The 23541-nt window shown below is 45.2% G+C and overlaps 1 protein-coding gene across 1 annotated transcript in view; it reads right to left on the bottom strand.

The window, feature by feature from the left end:
• The window catches only part of LOC132541456 (neuroblastoma breakpoint family member 6-like), a 34243-nt gene extending 18861 nt beyond the window's left edge, over positions 1 to 15382 (bottom strand). The window contains exons 1-9 of the mRNA XM_060202359.1: positions 15112 to 15382; positions 14457 to 14671; positions 12620 to 12671; positions 11906 to 11961; positions 11309 to 11360; positions 9810 to 9985; positions 9398 to 9449; positions 8598 to 8746; positions 8181 to 8300 (exon numbers count right to left, since the gene is read on the bottom strand). Coding sequence (XP_060058342.1) covers positions 8181 to 8300; positions 8598 to 8746; positions 9398 to 9449; positions 9810 to 9985; positions 11309 to 11360; positions 11906 to 11961; positions 12620 to 12671; positions 14457 to 14634 — 835 coding nt within the window. The 5' untranslated portion in view covers positions 14635 to 14671; positions 15112 to 15382. The remainder of the gene's footprint in view (positions 1 to 8180; positions 8301 to 8597; positions 8747 to 9397; positions 9450 to 9809; positions 9986 to 11308; positions 11361 to 11905; positions 11962 to 12619; positions 12672 to 14456; positions 14672 to 15111) is intronic.
• Between the last annotated feature and the right edge of the window lie 8159 nt (positions 15383 to 23541).

Genomic DNA, 23541 nt, shown 5'->3' with positions numbered 1-23541 from the left:
CATCCCAAGAATTAAAGTCCTGGACCAGATGGTTTTACAGATAAATTTTACAAAACCTTCAAAGAAGAATTCTGCTCTTTTCAGCCACCAGGTTCCAGATCCCAGCATGATGCTGACCAGAATTCCCTGGACTGAGGACCCCACCAATGTGTCCTGGAGCCCAGCTTCCCCAGAGACCCATCCTACTAGGGAAAGAGAGAGGCAGACTGGGAGTATGGATTGACCAGTGAACACCCATGTTCAGAGGGGAAGCCATTACAGAAGCCAAACCTTCCAACTTCTGCAACCCACAAAAACCCTGGGTCCATAGTCCCAGAAGGTTTGAGAATGGGAAAGCTATCAGGGGAGGGGCCTGGATGTGGATATTGGGTGGTGGGAACTGTGTGGAGTTGTACCCCTCCTATCCTATGGTTTTGTTAATGTCTTCTTTCTTAAATAAAAAAAATAATAAAAAAAGAACTAATTCCTCTACTTTTCAAAGTCTTCCAGAAGACTGAAGACACTGGAATAGTCCCTTCCAGATTCTATGAAGCCAACATAACTTTGATAACAAAAGCAGACAGGGACACAACCAAAAAAGAAAACTGTAGACCAATATCTCTGATGAACATAGATGCTAAAATATTGAATAAAATTCTAGCCAACTGGATACAGCAGTATATTAAAAAGATTCTTCAACATGATGCAGCGGGTTTTATCCCAGTGATGCATGTTTGGTTTAATATATGTAAATCAATCAAAGTGATTCACCACATCAATAAAAGCAAGACCTAAAACTACATGGTCATATCAATAGATTCAGAGAAAGCTTTTGTCAAAATACATCCTCTCTTTATGATCAAAACACTGCAAAAATGGGAATAGATGGAAAATTTTTGAAGATAGTGGAGTCTATATATAGCAAAACTACAGCCAACATCATACTCAATGGTGAAAGACTGGAAGCATTTCCCCTTAGATCATGTACTAGACTGAGCTGCCAACTATCACCATTAATATTCAATATAGTGTTGGATGTTGTTGCCATAGTAATCAGGCAGAAGCAGGGAATTCATGGATACAGATTGGAAGAGAAGAAATCAAACTCTCCCTATTAGCATATGACATGATAGTAAACATAGAAAAACCTAAGGAATCCAGCAAGAAGCCTTTGGAAATCATCAGGCAATACAGTAATAAGGTGTCAGGCTACAAATGTAACATTCAAAAGTCAGTGGCATTCCTCTATGCAAACACTACATTAGAAGAAGTTGAAATCCAGAAATCTATTCCTTTTACTATAGCAACAAAACAATAAAATATCTAGGAGTAACCCTAACCAAAGAAGTGAAAGAGTTATATACAGATAATTATGAGTCAATACTCAAGGAAATTGAAAAAGACACAAAGAAGTGGAAAGATATTCTATGTTCATGGGTTGGAAGAATTAACATCATCAAAATGAATATACTATCCAGAGCCATCTACAAATTTAATGCTATTCTCATCAAGATCCCAACTACATTTTTTAGGAGAATAGAACAAATGCTACAAGTGTTTATCAGGAATCAGAAAAGACCTAGAATTTCCCAAACAATATCCCAGATCTCAAATTGTATTATAGGGCCATTGACATCAAAACTGCTTGGTACTGGAACATGAATAGACCAACTGGACAGTGGAATAGAATTGAGAGCCCACAAGTAGGCCCCCACTTTTATGGGCATCTAATCTTTGACAAATGTGCCCACACTATTAAATGTGGAAAGCAGAGTTTCTTCAACAAATGTTGTTGGGAAAAATGGGTTGAAACATGCAGATGAATGAAACTGAACCAGTATATTTCACCAAACACAAAGGTACATACAATGGTACATTCCAAGTGAATCAAGGACTTGTATGTTAGACCATAAACTTAGAAGACCAGATACTTAGAAGAAAATAATAGCAGAACTCTTTTCCACATAAATTTTGAAGATATCTTCAATGAAACAAATCGAATTACAAAGAAGACCAAGGCAAGCATAAACCTATGGGACTCCATCAAATTAGCAAGCTTCTGCACAGCAAAAGAAACCACTACCCAAGCCAAGAGACCCCTCACAGAATGGGAGAAGACCTTATTATGCCATACATCAGACAAGAGGCTAATAACCAAAATATAAAAAGAGCTTGCAGAACTCAACAACAAGAAAAGAAATAACCCCATCCAAAAATGGGGAGAGGACATGGACAGAATATCATAAGAGATCCAAAGGCTGAGAAACACATAAAAAAAAAATGCTCCAAGTGTTTGATTGTCAGAGAAATACAAATAAAGACAAAAATGAGATACCATGTCACTCCTGTGAGAATGTCATACATCAGAAAAGGTAACAGCAACAAATGCTGGAGAGGTTGTGAGGTCAAAGGAACTCTCCTTCACTGCTGGTGGGAATGTCAGTTTGGTCCAACCTTTGTGGATAACAGTCTGGAGAACTCTCAGAAGACTTGAAGAAATCACGTTAAGTGAAATAAGTCAGAAACAGAAAGATGAATATGGGATGATTTTACTCTCAGGCAGAAGTTGAAAAAAAAGATCAGAAGAGAAAACAGAAGTAGAACCTGACCTGGAATTTGCTATTGCACCAAAGTAAAAGACTCTGGGATGAGTGGGGGTGGGAGAGAATACAGGTCCAAAAAGAATAACAGAGGACCTAGTGCGGGTTGTACTGTCATATGGAAAAGTGGGAAATGTTATGCATGTATAAACTATTGTATTTACTGTTGAATGTAGAACATTAGTTCCCCAATAAAGAAATTAAAAAAATAAACAAGAAGAGCAAGTCAGGGTGAGTGTCAGATTAGCTGTGGTCTATTGCAGCATTGCCCGGAACTAGGGGTGGGGTCGTGAGAGGGCACTGGGGACACAGAGCAAGCTATGGGGTGAGACTGGAGCTGGCGTTGGGAGAGATGTGCACACACCTTTTACAGGGAGCTAAGAAATTGCTCTCGTGTAACAATTGCTGAATGAATCATTAACCCCCCAAAAAGTGATTTATAAGAGTTCAGAGAGCTGCCTGGAGTTGCATCCCCCCCCCCAACTTTCTCTTCTGGTTGCTGCCATCTGTCTGTCCCCGTTTGGGGTAATGCAATTCCCACTGAAGGCCCCTACAAAGCACCATGATGTCTCCACTATAATGTTTATACCACTGGGTGGACAAGAGACCTATACTAGGGTTAGGTGGCTGGGGGTCCCCAGCGAGGTAGGCAGAAATAGCTGTCTCCTCACCCTATAAGCATGCCATGCATGGAGCTCTGTTCCTCACCTAAGTCTTCACGGTTGCTCTCTGGAGGAGCAGGTAGACAGGGCCTGAGGAGGAGCACTGGAGAGCCCTGAACTCTAGTGGAAAGAGCACCACCTCCTCAGGATGTCATGTGTCACCTCCAGAGTAGAGCCATGTGAGCATATGGCCTGGTGACAGGAGGTGAAATGCTCTGAGTTGGCCTGCCTGAGGGACTAGGGGGAGACTCCTCAGGACAGAAGGAGGGAAATAGAGGAGGGGAGGGATAAGGTGTCAGGAAACTGTGAGGATATGGTTGAGCTTGGCAGGGTTTGACCTGAGGAGTGAGTCTATCCTGTTAGTCTTTCTCTACCTAGATGTTAAGCAAGGAGGGACAGAAGTAACCCCAAAGGTTTGCCCCATCTATTAGACTCCCTGCCTCACAAAGCACCCTACATTCCTGATATTATGGCTATTATATAGAAAGAAAGGGGAAGATGTGGGGAAATTGTGAGGAGCCTCACAAAGCATTAAGCCAGCTCCCCCTGCTCCACCCTGCATTCCTGATGCTATGGCCTATCTGCATAATCATTGTTTTGCCTGGGAGATCCCCAACCATTCCATTCCTTTGATCTGTCTTCTTTCTGCCCTCTGGACCCTAGCAACAGTTGCTGGAGGGGGTCCCTACCATTTCCAGACCCTCCCACCTTTCTCCACCCCTCTCCTAGCCATGTATGGTATTGTCAAGCCACTTCTGTTTCTGTTCTGACCTGGAGGAGGGCTGGAGTACAGACAGAGAGGCTGATGCCTGCCATTGCGGTTGGCACCACGTAGCTTAACCAGATGTGCTGCCACCCGACCAGGGAAGCTTGGATGAATAAAGATTTGTATTGCTTTGCTGCCATGAGCTTAGTCCCTGGGTCATCTCTCTCTCTCACTCATAATGCGAGCCTTCTAGGTAGAGAGAGACTAACAGGATGAAATGAGGGGAAATGAAAGTTGGAGCTTGACGCAGAGCAGGCGTCTCCAGAGGCCGAGAGAGCAGGAGCTGCACAGGTGAACCCATAACAGCTGGAGAGACATGTGAGGGAGGCCACCCAAGGGTACAGCTCCCCTGTGAAGGGAAAAAAGAAGGGCAGGAGGATCCAGGTGTGGGTTGTGAGGAGCTAGGAGCTCCTTCAGGAGGGTCTGGTGTCCTCCTTAGTGTGGGCTGTGTCTATAACAATGGAGATAGAATAGAAATAAAGATAGACTGATGAATAAAGGAAGAGGTAAAGACACCAGAACACTTAAACTTCCCCCAGTGTGGTGGGGGCAAACTCAAACCTGGGTTAAGGAAGACAGAACAGGTGGCTGACAGACAGCTCTGTGTGCCATACTGTGTAGAGTGTGGATGCTAAACATGATGCCACTGCCACAGTGGTTGACCTGGAATAAGGATCACAGTGCTCATCCTTTGCAGATCATACGGAGTTCTGGGATGGACAGCATGATTTCTCTCTGTCTTAGTCCCACCAAGAATCTCTAACCACTTCAGGAAGCTTGGACACAAAGGGGAAGGAATCCTGATCTCTGCCCTCCCGGGTCTAGCCTTCTTTGTGGGTGGGAGTGTGAGAGGCCCTGATGTCCTCACACATGTGATGTGCTCTAGAGATAGCACCTGAGGCCTGCAGTCAGGGCAGGCCTGTCAGCAACATAGTGAAGGAGTGAATTTAGCTTAGAATTTAAGATGTTCATGAGTCGCAATGAAACACACAAAACCTTTATTGATAGGGAAGGAGGAAGGAGTATTTTTTTCCATAGCTTATTCCAGTAAGTGCAATCATAACGATTTGAGTTCAGAAATTGTAAAGGTACATCTTGAAAAATAATAACAATAGCATTAATGAGGAAAAATTATGTTAATTTCTTTCTTGCAAAAGGTTCATTGCTTACAATATGAATGTGCCATGTAGAAATGGCTGATTAGTTGTAGAAATAAAACTCAGGATCTTTATAATGGACAATAGATTCCTCAAGACTATCATAGGCTTAAAGCTTACCAGGAATAAAGTTCCTTGACGCTGATGGACACAGTGTCCATTTCTTGTCTCCACATGCATCACAGTGAGGACAGATATTAATTAACTTAGGCATGAAGTTACCAAACACATGACAAACTGGATTTATTTCTGAGGAAATCCTGAGGTTTGGCTGTTGACTGTGTGTTCTGTTTGAAATCAAGGCCTGGAAACCATGCAGTTTACAGAGTGTCAGCCAGACACTAGCTCCTGAGGGCTGTGATGAGTCATGTGTGTGTCTCCCACAGGGAGCTTCCCAGTGAGCTCAGGGTTGAAGGCCTGAGGTGAGACAGCTGTGTGTGCTCCAGTGTGTGGGGTGTGGATGCTGGGAGCTTAGGATCCAAAGAGCAATAGTGGGTGATCTGCAGTCAGGTTCACTGTGCTCAACATTTGCAGATAGTCTACACAGACTTATGGACTGAAGTCATACCTTCCTCCCCACTATAAGAGCCCCGACTTTCTGCGGAAATATGGAGACGGGGGTTGGGAGGGTGATGGGGCTCAGGAGGATACCTCCTGGGTGCAGACTGTCTTGAATGAGAGCATGACAGGCCAGGTGCTCCTTGCACACAAGCTACAGAGATGGCACCTCATGTTGTAGTCAGGAGACCTAATGGTGCTATTAAAAGACAGGGTTGGGTTCTAAATATGGGTTTATATTAGTAGAAGACATGTTAAAATAAAAATTATTCTATGGAGGGATGCGGTATTCATCTTTTCCATAACACAGTACCAGCGAAGGAAATCAAGAACAGAATTATACAATTATCAATGTACGAAAGATTGAATCATTAATGTCTCAGGGATCACAAAGGGTGATAACGTTTTTTTCAGTGATTAACAGAAGAAGTTCTTAAATATAACAGTAACACTAAAGGAAAGAGTTAGCAGTTATAGAAATTACATTCTGGGAAATTTCAATGAACAGGTCTTCAGTGCCCTCAGCCAATATCCCATCAGGATTAATTCATAACAACAGTGATAGAGAGACTGAACATTCTTGTCCTCCATGTAAGGTGTGAAATTCTCAAATTACCAAATTATCAAGTTGATAATAAGCAAATTATATAATATACTAGGTATATAGTAAATATACATATCAGGGACTCAAATGTATGGTAAATATCTTTGATACAGATCATTAGAAAATATATTAAACTACCCTTCAGAAATTAATAATACACTATTGCAACAGAAATATTACAGTGTGGTTTGATAATGAGCATCTTTGTCCTCTCAAGAGGACTGAGATTATCATAAGAAAAAGTCACAATCACAGTCACTAGCTGCACACTTGGTTCTCAGAGTGAGCTGTGGCAGGAAGTGTCCATACAGCGTTAGCTGTGCTCTTGCTGAAGGGGCAGCCCGAGTTTAGTCTTGAAAACATCACAACATAGTATCAGAAGTGACCACTAAGCGAGACACTGACCAGCTATCCTCAGAGAACCCACATCATCACCAGAAAGTTGGAGCAAAAATGGGAAGGACATATTTGGGCTTCAAAAGGGCAAAAGGAGGTAACACAATTCTTCTGTGCACTTGATGTCCAAATAGCTCCTTTCCTCTTTGTCATCTTATTGGTGGTGACATGAAAACTTTGCAGACAGACAGGTCAGGTGTCTCACTATGAGGTCTAAATTCTATGGTTGTCTGAGAATTCCCTCCTGACTGAGCTCAGGTTAAACACTCCAGCAAGAGCACTGCCCAGACCCTGATGTCTGCTTCCAGCACAGCTTGTGTGATGGCAAAGAATGTGCAATGTGAGCTCAGCTCCTCCAGGTGTTCCTGGCTGGCCGTGTGCTTGGTGGATCTAGAGGTCAAGGCTAAGTCTCTAGCCCAGTGTATGTATCTGGCATTGGTCTTCTTAGTGATGGTTCACAGTGGAGGTTGAGTGCTGGGTTTGTCCAATCCGTGCAGATGTTAGTAAAGTGAAGGTGGCAGACTGTGCTTTGTGGTTCTGATGTCAATTCTCAAACAGATCCCTCCAGAAATCTCTTTGGTTTTAACTTGATTTGCTCTGTTTTCTTCATTAATGGAAAACAGGTTTGTTTTTGTGTGTGTGTGTGTGTGTGTGTGGGAGACAGTTTCAAAATCAGCATTATCTTGCTAGAAGTGCATAAATAAATGTGAATTCTGAAAGAGAAAGAGAACAGGATTCAGAACACGTCTGGTTGGGGTCTCACTAAGGCTGACCTCAGGGCAGGGTGAGGAGGGACAGAGCCTGGAGCAAGCTGAGCTTCTGTGCAGGAAAGCAGAGCAAGAGCCTCAGGCTTCCTGAGGGGAGTGGGCTCTTCCTGGCAGGAAATATCTCCTCAACTTACACCCAGCCTGGGGCCAGAATCTATCTTCCTCCACTATTCCATAATCTTGGCCAGACTCCTAACCCTCCTCCCTCAAAGACCTCTTCACTTTGACTCTTGTTTGAAACCAGTGTTTCCACACATCCCTGTGAAGAGTGTGCTCGGTGTCCACAGAGCATATGACAGAGGTTGCTGTTGAGAGTGGACATCCTTGCCCAGCAGTAGTTCTTTCTCTCACCTTTATGTCTGCATATAGGTGTTGGCTTTGCCCATGGCTCCATGGAAGGGAGACAGAGGAACAAGAAAGCACTAGCAGGAGCACAGCAGAGCTCAGGTGCAAGCAGGGACATGGATATAAAGGGCAAGTGAGTAGGAAGCCCCCATTGAGAAAAACAGGTGCACAGAAAACATTTGGAGACACGAGAGATCAAGCAGTATGAGTCTGAGTTGGAGGAAGTACATCCCAAAGCCACCAAGGATTACCTCTGTGTCCTACTTCTGCAGGCCAGGGAAGCGACATGCAATTTTGCGTTTGCCAAACAGATGACTTCTTGTGGTATTGTTCTGTCTCTGGATACCTGAGGCCAGAGGTAGATGACTGACTAGACCCTCTGCCTTGCTGCTTTCCAGGTTCTCAAAAGCATCACCCTCTGGCTTGGAAGGGTTCTTCCATCCAATGAAAGGCTCAGAGTCCAGTTCTGAAAGCAAAACCACAGTCAACAGGATCCTGGTTTATCTTGGTCTTACTGTGCTTGCTCCTCCATCCAAGGGGACACTGAGTGATAAATAAGTCAATGTGTCTGGCAGCCCATGTGTGCAAGGCCATGGAGACACAGGGCTAGATCTTTTCTGTTTTGCGACCACTTTTACAATGCCCAGTCAGATTTACATGTCCAAAACAACATGCAGTTGGTGAAGTTACTGAGTGTTTTTAGCTCCTGCTCAGAGGAGCCTGGTAGGGAACAGGAGAGAGCTCTCTCCAGGCCTGTACTCACCTGCTCCATCCTGAGTAGAGCCCTCCTGCTCATCATGGCTGCAAGGTCTGCAGCACTCTGACACATCATAGTCAAAGGAAGGAGTCAGGTAGCGTTCATCCAGGGAGTACTCATCCTCTTCTCCCTCAAGTGACTCCCTGCTGATGTTGCTGGGGTGGGCAGGGCTGGGATTAGACTGGGGATTACTCACCAGATCCCAGCTGTTCTGACCAGAGTCACTAATAACCGGGCATGAAAGTATGTGGATCTCATCCCCATAAAGAGAGACTTAGATACCCCTCTCTGCTGCTGCCAGCATAGAGATAAGAAAATGTGCAAGAGAAGGAAAGAAGTGCCATGATGAGAGAGAGTGGGTTTTGAGAAAGAAGGCTGATAATCTCTGCTCCAGCATGGCACAGATCAACTTCACATGAATAGGCTGAAGACCTGAGGCTGAGAGACCTTGTGGGCGTTCACAGTTGTATTTCTCTCAATACAGAAAAAATTGAAAGAGTTTCTGTAGATTATCTTTGCCAGAAAATCCCGGTCCATAACCAGGAGGCAGAAGCAGTGCTTGGTGCTTTGCTTTCGCAAACAGGAGTGAGGAGGAGAGGGCAAGAAACCCCTGCACCAGCTGACTGATGGACTGCATGAGGGAGAGTAAGGAAAGGAGTAAACTCAACTAACACAGTGAAAATAAAAGAGATTCCTGGAGGGAGGAATGTTGCTGGTTGAGGGGAATACTCAGAGCTTTTTGCTTATAATGTGCCTGAGATGACCATTGTCACACAAGTGTAGGGCCCATGACTGTGCTGAGTTACCTGAGAGACAGATGGCTCGAGTTTTTGTGCTCCTCTGAATCAGGATGGTTTTCTGAAACAATACAGACACCAGAAATAGTCAGATCACCTCTTCCCTGTCTCAGTTGTGGTGAGGAGAAACATATCATATGAACCAGGGACAAGGACAGCAGAGCTGAGCTGAGTTCTGTCACCTGCCTGGAGTCCAGTGACTAGACAGAGGGCCAAGGTGCAACACACCCAGAGTGAGGAAGACATGACACTATCCGCATCTCATGTCTTCACTTCACTCTCTGCTAGAGACTGAGGCAGATCAGTGTGCCTCCCCAGGGTTTGTCTGGGGACCACAACTCTTAGCCCACCGAGAAAGGTGGGGGCATGTGGTCTGCTTGGTGTCCAGGGAGCTTCTGCACACTGACTCTGGGGCACTCACCAGCTCCAGGCTGAGCAGGAGAGATTCCCTCTTCCTCCCAGGCCTGGAAGGCAGAGCTCCTGTGGGGCCAGTAGTTGTCAGACACATCAGGCAAGGAGGCAAAAGTCAAGCAGCGTCCATTTGGCAAAAGCCAGGGGGCATGAGGATCTGCCAGTTCTGGGAGTAGGAGGACGAGCCTGGGGAAGGGACAACAGAGTCAGAGGAGGGAGGTGAAGAACATGGCTGGTTCATGGAGACATGACTGCATTCTCTGCGGAAGACATGACCCCTAGGAGAGGAAAACCTGCCCAATTTCTAGGGAGGAGTGTGTGGGCCTGGAGAGCAGAGTAAGACATTGAGAAGGCTTGAGAATGAACCAGACAACTGAGTGCTGTGGCCATGAACTAGCTTCTGAACAAGGATCAGGAGCTCTTGTGGAGCAGAGGCTGGGACTCAGACATTGGGGGACCTTGCAAATGACACCAGTGATTTAGCAGCACTTGGAGGACACTGCTCTGTACTCAGTGCTAAGGGTCACCGGCTCTCGTGGCAGTGCTCTCCACAAGAGGTCAAATCTCTTGCTGGTGACTCCTTTGGATTGTCCCATGGTATAAACTGGTTTTAAAAAATATTTATTTATTCCTTTTTTGCCATTGTTTTATTGTTGTAGTTATTATTGATGTTATTGTTGTTGGATAGGACAGAGAGAAATGGACAGAGGCGGGGAAGACAGGGGGAGAGAAAGATAAACACCTGTAGACCTGCTTCACCACTTGTGAAATGACTCCCCTGCATGTGGTGAGCTGGGGGTTGGGGGGCCTTGAACCAGGATCCTTAAGCCGATCCTTGCTTTGAAGAACCTGTGCTTAACCCACTGGGCTACCTCCGGGCTCACGGTATAAAGTGCTCTGTGAGAAACCAGAGGTGGCTGTATTGCTGAGTACATACTCAAGTGCCTGTGCCTGGATTTAGCAGAAGGAGGGGGGTGGTGGGTCTCTCTGATGGCCTCATTCTCCTCTTTCAGCACCTGCAGGCCACCGGCTCAGAGGGGCATAAACAGGAGCTTACTCTGCACTACACTGAATACACCCAACACTACTAAAATATGGGTTTTTAAAAAAATATTTATTTTCCCTTTTGTTGCTGTTGTTGTATTGTTGTAGTTATTATTGATGTTGTTTATGTCATCATTGTTGCACTGATAGGGAGAAATGGAGAGAGGAGAGAAAGACAGAGAGTGGGAGAGCAAGATAGACACCTGCTGACCTGCTTCACTGCTGTGAAATGACTACCCTGCAGGTGGGGATCCAGGAGCTCGAACCCAGTATCCTTATGCCAGTCCTTACACTTTGTGCCATGTGTGCTTAACCTGCTGTGCTACTGCCTGACTCCCCAAATTTGTTCTTGATAACAGAGAATGAATGGAATGGCTGTAATAGATGTCTTTGTGATTTTCGAGAATCTGGACGTGAAGTGTTCAGGGTGATAGCACTGGATAATCAGACATGGTCTTGAGTTACCTTGTAGTTATCATCTCAAGTTCTTTGTCCTCCTGGTCAGTGATTTCTTTAGCTGTGATGAATTCAGACAGAAGAAGTCAACACAAACAAATGGACACCTAGTAAATTACTCTCCAATATCCAGAACTGGGACAGAGACAGAAATACCCTCACTGTGACACTGGATCCTTACACTGATACAGAGGGGCTTCTGGGTATGTCTTGTGACACCTGCTTCTGTATGCCAGTCCTTTTGCTTTGCACCATATGCACTTTACCCACTGTGCTATACCGCCCAGCCCCTGACACTTCCTAAATCACTGGTGTCTCTTGATCAGCTGGGTCTCTCACAATGTGTTCTGCCTAGTCTCTGGGAACAGCGACCATCCTACCCCTACACTGAAGGTTACCAAGGTGGGGGGACCAAGGAAAGGACACATCCACCTCTGAGCAGGACACACACACACACACAAACATCCTTTCCCACAGGCGACAGTCACCTCCTCCACAAGACTTATACACGGGCATGATTCTATCACACCTGATGTGAGGGACAAAGATTTGGTTCTGCCTGGGAGACTAGATGGGGCCTAAACCCCTGGCCTGAGGGCCGCTTACCTGACAAGTCTGGAATGAAAGATATTATGGTTTCCTTGCAGATGATTATCTGCACCCTGGAAAAGCAGGAGGAGTGGGAAGTTAGAAAAAGGAAGAGGAAGAGGTACAGAATCCACACAGCTGTTCCCCACTGAGACCCAGCAGAGGTGTCTGTCTGCACCGGGGAAGCTCCCTCAGAGCTAGGGCACCTGGAGGATGCTCAGCCCAAGAAGTATCAATTTCTCCCCTTAAGTGGTTCTGGTGGGAGGTCTGACACACAGAGAAGGGAAGGAAAGGGGCTGGTCCATGTGAGGCAAACTCCTCCTAACAGAGGACAGTGAGTCTGTCCCAGGTGAAGAATAGAGAGAGCAGGGCTGATTGCTCTGGGCAGAGGAGGAGGAGGAGGAAGAGACTGGAGGGTCTCTGCTCCCACTGTCAGCACTCCCAGCAGCAGGGTCCCTTAAGGTGCTGTGTGCTCTCAGGTTAGCTGCACTGAGTCTTACATACTGTGGCCAGCTTCTCATGCCTGGGTGAGTTGACAGTGGCTCTTAAGACAACGAGATAAGGAAGACTAGTGCAAGTCCAGAAGTGGGGAAAAAAAAAAAAAGGAAATCTATGCAGTGAGCATCCGTGGTGACTGTGTGGGTTCTGGTGCTCAGTAAGCCCTTTCCTGCCTTTCCCTGGTCTGAGCCCTCAGATTCCCCACTGACAGCACCCACAGCTGCTCAGAATTACCTGGGGGCCACTGGCTCTTGTTCTCTCACTGCTTCCTGGTCATTCTGATGTTCTGTGAATAAACACAGAGGAGGTCAGTTATTTTAGCTGATTTCTCTGTGAATAATTCCCCAAATAGTGTATCCAACCCACAGAATAATATACATTTTTTTGTCTTAATATACTTTAGTGAGAGAATATTTCAGAGGGCTTTTTCTGAAAAATTGTTGGGTTTGTGTTCAATCACAGAGAATTAGTGTCTACGGTAGATTGCTCAGAGATCCAAGGGATCTATATCAAATGGTACGGCATGGTCCTTGCATATAAATTGTTAGACCTTTTTATTTTTTCTTTTGTCTCTAGTGTTATTGCTGGGCCTTGGTGCCTGCACTATGAATCTACTACTTTTGAATGCTATTTTTCCCCTTTTGTAGCCCCTGTTGTTGATTGTGGTTCTTATTGTGGTCACTGTTGGATAGTACAGAGAGAAATTGAGAGAGAAGGGGAAGACAGAGGGAAAGAAGAAAGATAGACTCCTGAAGACCTGCTTCACTGCTTGTGAGGCAACCTCCCTGCAGGCGGGCAGCTGGAAGACTTGAACTGGGATCCTTACGCCGGTCCTTGAACTCTGTGCCATGTGTGCTTAACCAGTTGCACTACTGCCCAGTGTCCAATTGCCAGACTTTTTACAGACATTTAAGAAAAATATACATTTGATAAGACACATAGGGAGCCCAATACACCTCATAAAATGCAAAGAAATTCTTGGAGCCAACAAATGAGGTGATTTTTGTCTCAAGGGAGCCCCAAGCCCCCTTCTTGCTCAGGAGACCCACAGCCTTTTCTCCACCTCTCTCTATGACACCATGGCCCTCTCTGCAGCTTCTGGGTGACTCTAGAGAAACTCCCTGTGTAGACAGTGCTCCAGTTTGATCGTTTCCTCCCCACCAAACAAACCCTGCACTATCAGGAATCTCTCCCCATCCCATAGGCTGAGGATTTGCTTTCTCCTGATCTAATTTATTCAGTGTCGTCTCAGCTACTATAAACTGAGGCTTTGATGCATGTCACAGATGGGGAGACAGGTAGCAGTTAGGCACCAATCTCTCCCCTGCCTGGTGTTAGGGACAGAGCACAGAGGCTGGAGTTGGGGACATCCAGGCTGACTTGAGGGCTGCTTCCACTTCACACCCACCCCTGTCACACCTCCTTGCCTGCTCTCACCTTTTGGACACTGTGACTCCCGTAACCCAGGTCTCATGAAGGCAGATGACGTCCTTCTGCCAGTACCCTCTGCATGCCTTCTTTCTCTCCCCACCGGACAGTCTCCGTCCCCATTGAACTGTGAACACTAACACAGATGGCAGATCTTCCCCAGTGGAGTTATGGACACTGGGTGGAGCTGGGCTTCTCAGTACAGTGGGGATGTGGAGGCTTCACCTGAAGACCACTGGTTTCTCCCAGAGTGAGCTGTCACCACCTCTCCAGAGTCACTCTGACACAGGTCCTCCCTAGTAGCCTGAACTAGTTGGAGACTGGGAGTGCAGGCATTTGGCTTGAACAGACACAGAGTCTGACCCAGACAGAGATGAACCTGGGGGCAGCAGGTGGTTCTGTGCTGTCATGGTTCCAGTTTTCTCTCTAGCCTCCTTCACACACCTCTCTGTAGCCCTGGACCTGTGGCTAAACTGTGCCTCAGTTTCCCTACCCTGCATAAATGAGCATCAACATGTGTTTCTACCTTTCCTAAGATGTGTTCACAATGATTTTTCTAAGTACTCGGATGAACCAATGTTTTCTCTTATTTTAGGGGGAATAAGGGATGATCACCCTCTGGTGGTGGAATCTGAGGACTCACCATAGCTCCACAAGACGTGGTCCAGATAGCCAGCAGTGGCTACAGTCCCCAGGACCCTGTCATTGAGGACCCGGAAGTCCCTCTTGCACAGGGCCATCTGGGTCTGCAGCTCCTGGTCCTCCTCTAGCAGGAACTTGTCCTCCAGAGGCCCGTACAGTGGCAGGAACCACTTTGCCATGGTGACTGCAGAGGATCAGCAGGAATGGAGGAGAAACCTGGGACAGGAGGGTCAGAAACAGGAGACATCAGGGGCCTATGGTGATGTACCAGGTTAAATTAAACACACGTATTACCAAGTGGAGAACAGGGTTAGACGCCTTGCTTCCCACTTGCATGGGGATGCGAGCGGTGAAGGAGGTTTTCAGGTGTCTATCTTGCTCTACCTCTCTTTGTCACCCCTCCTCTTTCAAATTCTCTCTGTCTTGTCTAATAAAAATTAGAAACCAACCCACAAACAAAAGTTACAGGAAATAAAAGACCACCAGAAGTAGTGGAGTCATAGAGCCAAAAGTGAGCCCTGATGGCCAATCTTCTGGTGAAAATAAACAACAAAAATCAAAACAAAAGTAAAACAAAGAAGCAAAGCAACAACACAAGTGATCCCCATAGGTCCCATGGGAACTAAGCAGTGAGGAGACCGGGATCCTGAACTTACAGTTGGTGACAACAGGATGACTCCCCAGAAACTGATATCAGTGTCCTCAATACCAGGGTCAATTTTCTGGTCTCAAGGTCACAGCAGAGCCCGTGTACAGCTAAGGGTCAGCAGGGATGAGGAACAGGGGACCTCGGTCTCTAGACAAGGGCTACAGGGACGAGGGACAGGGGACCTGAGCTCCAGTATGGGTCTGGACCTGAAGTAACTGAATTGGAAGGTGGGACGTGTCATGGAATCTGGGGGACCCCTGTGTTCCAGTTGCCAGGCGTGTGGTAAACAAGGCCGCCTGCCAACTTGGTTACCACAAGGTCACCCCAAATGTGACCCCCCTCAGCTACCCCTTCAGTAGTGTCCACCTGTGTTCAGACCCCAGACAGACCTTTTTCCTCAGAGGGCTGAGCACAGTTCTATTCCATCCTCATGTGTGTAATGATGGAAGCAAAGATGGGGTGGAAGCCCTGGGTTTGGGTCCCCACAGGACACATGGCTGAATGGTGCTTTCGCATCACTATCTATTAAAAAATAAATCAAACCATCAAAATAAACTCAGTTTCATATACACTTTGTTTTCTGATTTGCTGTCAAGAAGCCACTGCACTGTCTCTTTAAATCAGAACTGGTGCTTAGAGTGCCATCAGGGAAAGGCACCACCATTTCAGACTGTTGTGATAGGCTCTCCTAGTTGCCTTTGTCTTCAAGACAAAGTGTATGAGAAAGTAAGCTATTAGGAAAGGTCGATTTCCTCCCCTTTCATCTTCTGTCTCAGTCATGTTCTTTAACTCTTAGTTTTCTTTTTTAATTAAAAATTTTTTATTTATAGTAGTTTACAGGATTGTAAGGTTACAATGTATAGTTCCTCACTACACCCACCACCAAAGTTCTGTAGCCCCTCCCACCTCCCAAAGATAACCAGCCACCATAGTTCTCACAAGACTTAGAAACAGTCCACTTCATTCTTCTTCTCCTCCCCGTCCCTCTCCTTCTCCTCCTCTGCTTCCTTTTTTTCATGTTCATGCCTGCCAGATCTCTAGATTCCACATATGAGTGAAACCATCCGGCAGTTGTCTTTCCTCTCTTCACTTATTCCACTAAGCATAATCACCTCCAGTTCCATCTACTTCGTCCCAAAGTACAGAATATCATCTTTTTTGATTGTGGAATTTCTTCCAGAGACTAAAAGTCCCATAACTTTTTTAGCCAGGCATCTGTGGATGAGCATTTAGGCTGCTTCTGTAGTTTGGCTATTGTGAACAATGCAGCTATGAACTTAGGGATGCACATATCCATTCAAATTAGTGTTTCAGCATCTTTTGGATAAATGCCTCAAAGTGGTGTTACTGGGTCATAAGGCACTCCCATTTTTATTTGTTTCAGGATTCTCCATATCTTCCAAGGCGGCTACACCAGTGTAGCAGAGTTCCTTTGTCTCTACATCACCAACATCAGTCATTCCCTTATTTGTTGATGAAAGTCATTCTCTCAGGTGTAGATAGTATCTCAGTGTAATTTTAATTTCAATGCCTCTAATGATAATTGAAGTGGAGCATTTCTTCATGTGTCCGTTGGCCATGTGTATCTCTTCTTTAGAAAACTATTTTTGGATCTTTTGCCTACTTTTAAATTGGTTTATTTTTACATTTTTTTGTAGATATGTACCAGTTATGCATAGATAGTGAAACTAGAGCACCACTTAACACCATACACCAAAGTCACATCAAAATGGATCTGAATATTAGACCAGAAACTCTAAAATTTATAGAAGAAATGTCAGTGAAACTTTGCAAGAGCTTCATGTCAAAGGTGTATTAGGAGTCTCAACCCCCGGGCGTGGAGAATGAAAACAGGCATAAGTCACTGGGATTACAAGAAACTGGAGGTTTTCTACACATGGAAAGCAAACTACAGGAGGAAAACCAGGCCACCCAATCAGTGAAGGAGAGATTTGCACATCAGAGACTCAGTTTCCTTGTTGCTGCTTCCTGCTTTCCCTTGTTCTGCCCATGTTGCTCCCTCACTGGGGTGACATGCTGCCTTTCAGGAACTTAACTCTAGTGTAACAGCCGGGACTCCTACAGTTGCTGTGTGGGGGCTGATGTTTCTGCTATTTCTTCTTGTCTACTTGAAATACTATGTGTCTACTAAATGCTGCATCTCCTGTCGCCGGTGAGTTTTAGTCTAGGCCTAAGAGACCTTTCCCACACTCTCTTCACAATCAAATCGTGCTGTGCTTCCTGGAATAGGCACAGTGACCCGCTGTGTTGGCAGATGTATGAACCGATGCTGCTCTAATAGTCCCTCAGTTCATGGCACACTGGCTGCACTGTGGTCAAGGCCAGGTGGACTGAGCACTGTGATCTGTCCCCGTGACTCCTCTCACACCTGTGGTCTGCAAGTGTGCTCCGCTATAGGACAGGGGACATCTGAGTCATGAGTCAGGGATGGCTGAGGGTCCACAGTGCTCTTGTGCCTCTGAGGATCCAGTAACTCAGAACTGAGGATGAGGAAGGAGGGGCAGACAGGTTAGAGATTGTGGGCGACAAAGCCTATGTGGGTGGTGTATTGTACCAAAGTGAAAAGATATGTGGCAGGGGGGAACTTTCAGGTCCTGGCACATGATGTTGGAGGAGGACCTAGGCTGGAGGTGAAAGCATTCTGCAGAAAATTGAGAAATTTCACACATGTATCAATAATTATATTTAATGTAAGAAATCAATTCCCTAATAAAATATTTTAAAAAAAACATATGGTGTTCAATTTTCAGACTGCAGGGCTTAGTGGAAAATTACTGACAGTAATTTTGTGCCTCAGGAAGATACAGACTGAGCTCCAGCTTGAAAACAGCTGCCCACTGCTGTGACCACCGCATCTCTGTTCCCGGGGTTCTCTCAACACAGCAGTAGGTTAGCAAGGTCCAGAGCCTGCAGACACCAGAAAACAGATGCTGCTAAGGACAATAGGTGATGTCCTTGGCCAATGGGAGTCTGGTGGGTGCACCATGACTAGGGGTCACTCAAGTCTGGCATGGGCACTGAGGACAGGATACCCCACGTCTGTGCTTAGTCCTGGGGAACCAGCAGAGCTGCTGCAGACACTCAGGGTCAGCATGAGCTTCCGGTGTCTCAGGGAATCTGCCTGTACACCCAGGGCTCAGGTACAGGATGTTCACAGGCCTGAGCCAATCCTCCAGGACATCCCAACCCTTGGGCCTTTACTCCTCAGGGTGTGCATGTCTGGGCCATTCCTCCCACAGGTCCTGCTCTGGTTCTGGTGGAGAAGCAGTCTGAGAGGAGCACCTCCTGTTTTTTGGGTTTGCTTCCAAAGCCATGAGGACACCTAGAGACGGCCCTTCCAGCCCTCACAACTCAAGGGGATGCTCAGCAGAAAGAGAGCCAGTGTCACACCAGATGGGGATCAAGGATGTATGAGCCTCCTTCATTGTGAAAAGCAACAAGAAAGAACACAGAAATGAAATATTGCTGGCTGAGCTATTGTCATTATTACATGTGGGGCTAGTGCAGACCCAAGGACTCATGAAGGGCAGCGATCACGCCATCACAAAATCACTTCCTTGGCCTGAGTTTTGTTTTATCTTAAACAGAGGAAGACAGGGCTGGGAATATAGCATGCTTATACAAATAACTTTCATGCATGAGAGGCTCTGAAGTATCAAGTTAAAACACAGCACCAAGATATGCCACACTGAACAGTGCTCTGTTTCTGTCATTAACATAACATAAATAAAATATTGTAGGGGCTAGGCAATGATCCACTCAGTTGATGAACATAATACTCCATTCAAGAAGCCACACTGAAGGCTCAATCCTTATGTACAAGGGGACAGCTTCACAAATAGTGAAGTCTCTCTCTCTCTTGCTCTCTTTCTCTCTCTCTCTCTCTCTCTCTCTCTCTCTCTCTCTCCCTCTCCCCTCTCAATTTCTCTGTGTCTATTATAATATATATATTAGGAGGGGAATATTAGCTCAAGCTTCAGAACAGATCTTCAAAGAATCTTGGGACAGAAAGGAGCTTTCTAGTCCTATTTAAAACTCTGACACCATCTCCTCAGACAATATCTTTGGTCCACCTGCATGTTAGCTGTTGGACTCAGGCAAAAGTTAGTGAAGTCGTGGGCCCCTTGGAATATACCTAAAATTGACCTACTTTCTCCAGAATGGAGACCCCAAATCTCAGCTGCTCTATTCTTGCCTTTAGGTTCCTGATTATTAAATAATTTATTCTGTTTTATATCTTAAGGCTTTTTCAGCCACCAGGTTGCAGATGCTACATTGACACCAACGGACTTCACAGGACAAATGACCTCAACAATGTGTCCTGGAACCCCACCTCTCCGGATCCCTGCCCTACTAGGGAAAGAGAGAGACAGGATAATATTTTGGGGACCCAACGTGGCCACTTGCAAAGGTCTTCCTAAGGTTCTTTGTAGTTTCGATGTATAGAAATTTTCACAGGACACAAATTCAAGGGTGCAATTTCTGGATCATTTATTTAGCTGTGCCAAGTATAGATTTTAGGAAAAAGAAAAGAGACTCAGGAAAAGGATGCCCAAAGGGCCTATGGACCCAAAAACAAAGTGAGAGAAGCAGGGAAACAAAAGACCTCTCTTCATCCTTCTGTCCCCCAGTTATATCCCTTCTGACGTCACTCAGGCACACTCTTTTCTTTGGCTCCTCACTCTTTCTATAGTGCAAAAGTAGCTCTCCACCAATGAAAAATTCACTTTTCTTGTACAAATCTCTATGCTATAAGGGTGTGTCCCTGTTCCAAGTGTGTGAACTTAGAAAAAAATAATCCTCAGGAGCTCCTTTCCCTGAGTGCTCCCTCAACATTGAGCTATGGATCAACGTGTCAATACCCATGTCCAGAGGAGAAGCGTTTACAGAAGGCTTCCATCTTCTGCACCCCATAATTATCCTGAGTCCATACTCCCAGAGGGAAAAAGGGAAAGCTTCCAATAGAGAGGTTGGCATACAGAATTCTGGTGGTGCGAACAGTGTGGAATTATACCTCTCTTATCCTTGGTCTTCTTGGTCATTATTAAATCAATAATTAAAAAAAAGAAATAACGAATGGAGAGGTGAAGAAAGTGGAGCCCGGGTGGCTGTAGAGGGTAGGAACATGAGGTGGAGGCAGGGAAGCTGCCTGGCTGGGGGCATTGGAGACAGGGAAACAGTCCTGGAGCCCAGCTCCCCTCTGCCTCATCCTCTGACATTGGTGTGAGGAGAAGGGAAGAGTGTCAGGAGGATCAGTGACACCTCAGACACACCTCGGTGACACCCAGCTGGAAACTGGTGGTGGAGTTTCTTCAAGGAGGTGTGGTTGCTGTGTAGCTAGACTCTGACCCTCAGGTCTCTTCTCTCCTTCACAGACATGGAGTATAGTGACCTGCTTTCCCTCCTCCCAGCTAAGGACGTGTTGGGGCAGGAGGAAGAGCAATGGGAAGTGACTGTCATGGCTAGGCAGGGCCAGCTCCCCCACACCCCATATGTCAGGGAGATCCATAGGTAGGTGACGGGGTTCAGCCTAGGGAAGCCAGCCAGGGGGAACAGCTCTCCCTCCACATGCATGGGAGGTCTGCGGGGTTTGATGATGGATGCCAGCATCCTTTTTAGGGTATCTGGACTGTGAGATCCAGCTGGGGGAAAGAACCATCTTGTCAGTGGAGCTGGCCACTCACGAGGACAGTGTTGAGAACAGGCTACTCCTCTGAGGAATCCCTGGGGGTGGGGGGTATCTGGGAGTGGGGGCAAAAAGGGAAATGCTGGAGGCAATGTCTGCCTCCTCATTCTGTGTTGTTTTGGGAGGTTGCTGGGGTGGGGGGCAGATTGTGCTTTTCCTCTACAGAGACCACATCTCCAGGGCAAAGAGCCAGTTAGTCACTCAGCCCAAGTCTCTCTCTCTCTCTCTCTCTTTCTCCCTCTCCATCCCTCTCTCTTATTTACTTTTCGCCATCCTTTTTTTTTTTCTTTCTCACTTAAAATTTTTTTATGCATTTATTTATAATGAGACAAACCAGACCACTACTCATCTCTGCCTGGGGATCAAACCAGGGGGACCTCAGAGCCTTAGTCATGGAAGTCTTTTGTATAACTATCATGCTGTCTCCCAAATCTAGCTCTTGCTTTTATCTCAGTGTTCTTGTATCCTGATTGGAAAGTCTTCCATCAAAAATGGCTGATAGGAAATATTGCTCCACATGTCACCTTTCCTTTATTATTACTTTTTAAAGATGTGCTTACTTGTGTTACTGTGAAAATATATATTACAAAGTTCTGGATCAACTGGTTCAAACTGATTTTAAAATTACGTATTTCATTTGCTGATGTGCCTGGATGATGGAGTCAGATCAAGGCTATATAGGGAGTCTCTGCCTGTGATCAACTTTTTTCTGTCACTAATGTGTTGCTATGCTCCTGGAGTTCCCTAATTTGTTTAAAGACAAACATTACAGTTGCCTGATTCATAATTATAAAGCTGAACTTGTGTCTCAAGGTGCCCAGAACTAACTACTTTTGTGCAATGTTCCCAGCAGGGCTTTTATTTTATTTAGGCTGTTGAGTGTCTGAGGCTCAGATGTGGAGAGCCATACTCTTTGCAGAGGGTCAGCAGCTCCAGCACAGATCGAGGCCTGTGTGCTTGGTGTGTGTGGAGCATGAGCTCTGAACACTTAAGCTCCAGAGTACTGTAATAATGGCCAGAAATAGGGCTGCGGAGCTTTTCATTTTTTAGATGGTCTGCTTGGAGTCATGGACTAGAAATCATACCACCTTTCCTACCATAACTCCATTAAGAAGTCCTAAATTTCTCTGAAAGTTTGTATACAGGATGGGGAAAGAATAATGAGTGCTAGGCTCCCAGGTCCACTCTGTGAGGTAGATGAGAGTGTAACAGGCCCCGGTGTTGCTAGCACACAGACTGTGAAGAAGGAATCTCAAGTCTGCAATCAGGAGACCAATTCAGTGGTTATTTTAGTGACAAGAATGGATTCTAGCAGTGGATTTAAAATATTTCGGAGTCACAGTCAAGTAAACAAAGCTTTTATTGAGGAGGAAGAGAGGAAGAGTGTTCTTTATCATAGCACAATACCAGTAAGTATAATTATAAAGAATAAAATTAGTAAATTACAAATGTATAAATGTAAAAATGTAAGCATAGAAAAATAACAGTTGGCTTTCTTGGGAATGGAAAGTGATGATGATTTGCTTTTTTTTTTTTTTACAGAAATTCCATTGTTAGAGGAAATGTTTAGGATATGAGGGTACCATTCAAGAAATGACTTAATAGTTATAGAATGGAAAGGGTGGGTCTTTACAGTGAACAGTTTTTTATTTCCTCAACAAAGCCCCCAAGATCATCACAACTGTAAATAATCTGGAGAATAAAGTCACCACAACAGTGATAGACACATTCTTGGTCTAGTGTGGGTTGTGACAGGGAGTAAGCACACTATTTGTGACATGTTATTACTGAAAAGTTTACGCTGAATTAAATCTTAAGGAAATCACTGGGGCTTACTTTTTAGTGTGTGTACGCTCTGAAACTCAGATGTGGAAGGCCACCCTATTCACAGAGTGTCAACAGGAGAAAAGAACACTTGTGGAATGGGACAGTGCGGTTTTGGTATGAGGTCTATGTAGAAAGCCCATCATATCTACAGACAGGAGGACCAGCCATCATTTTCTTTCTTTTTTTTAAAGAATTGATTTAATAATGATCAACAAGACCTGAGGACAGTCAGAGGGTTACAATTCTACACAATTTCCACCATCAGAGTTTCGCATCCCATCCTCTCCACTGGAAGCTTTCCTATTCTTTATCCTTTTGAGAGTATGGACCCAAGGTCCTTCTGGGGTGCAGAAGGTGGAAGGTCTGACTTCTGTAATTGCCTCTCCGCTGGACATAGGTGTTGGCAGGTTGATCCATACTCCCAGCCTGTTTCTATCTTTCCCTAGTGGGTCAGGGTCTGGAAGATGGGGTTCCTGGGGTACATTGGTGAGCTCATTTGTCCAAAGAACCCTCATTTAAAATTGATTAGGTTTGAATTAAATGTTTAAGAAGTAGTAGTAAAATAAAATTTTTCTTCTATAGAGGGGTGTGTTAATATTCTTTTCCATAATAAAGTGTAAGTGAAAAGAATCATAAAGAAGAATTGAATTATAAAACGATCAATTTATAGGTAAGGACAAATTATTGACTATAACAGGGATCACAAGAGATGGAAATATTTTTACAATGATAAGTAGAAGATATTCTACACTATCAAAGGACCATTAATGTAATAAATCAGTAGTTACAAAAATAACACTGGGGGGATTTTAAGGAGCAGGTCTTTAGCCCCCTTAGCACAATAGAAAGATCATCACAAGGACAAAGACAATAGTGGTAATGGATGAATTGCATACTCTTGTC

Source organism: Erinaceus europaeus, chromosome 11, assembly GCF_950295315.1.
Source record: "Erinaceus europaeus chromosome 11, mEriEur2.1, whole genome shotgun sequence".
Taxonomy (NCBI): Eukaryota; Metazoa; Chordata; class Mammalia; order Eulipotyphla; family Erinaceidae; genus Erinaceus; species Erinaceus europaeus.
This window is presented reverse-complemented; position numbering and strand designations above follow the sequence as displayed.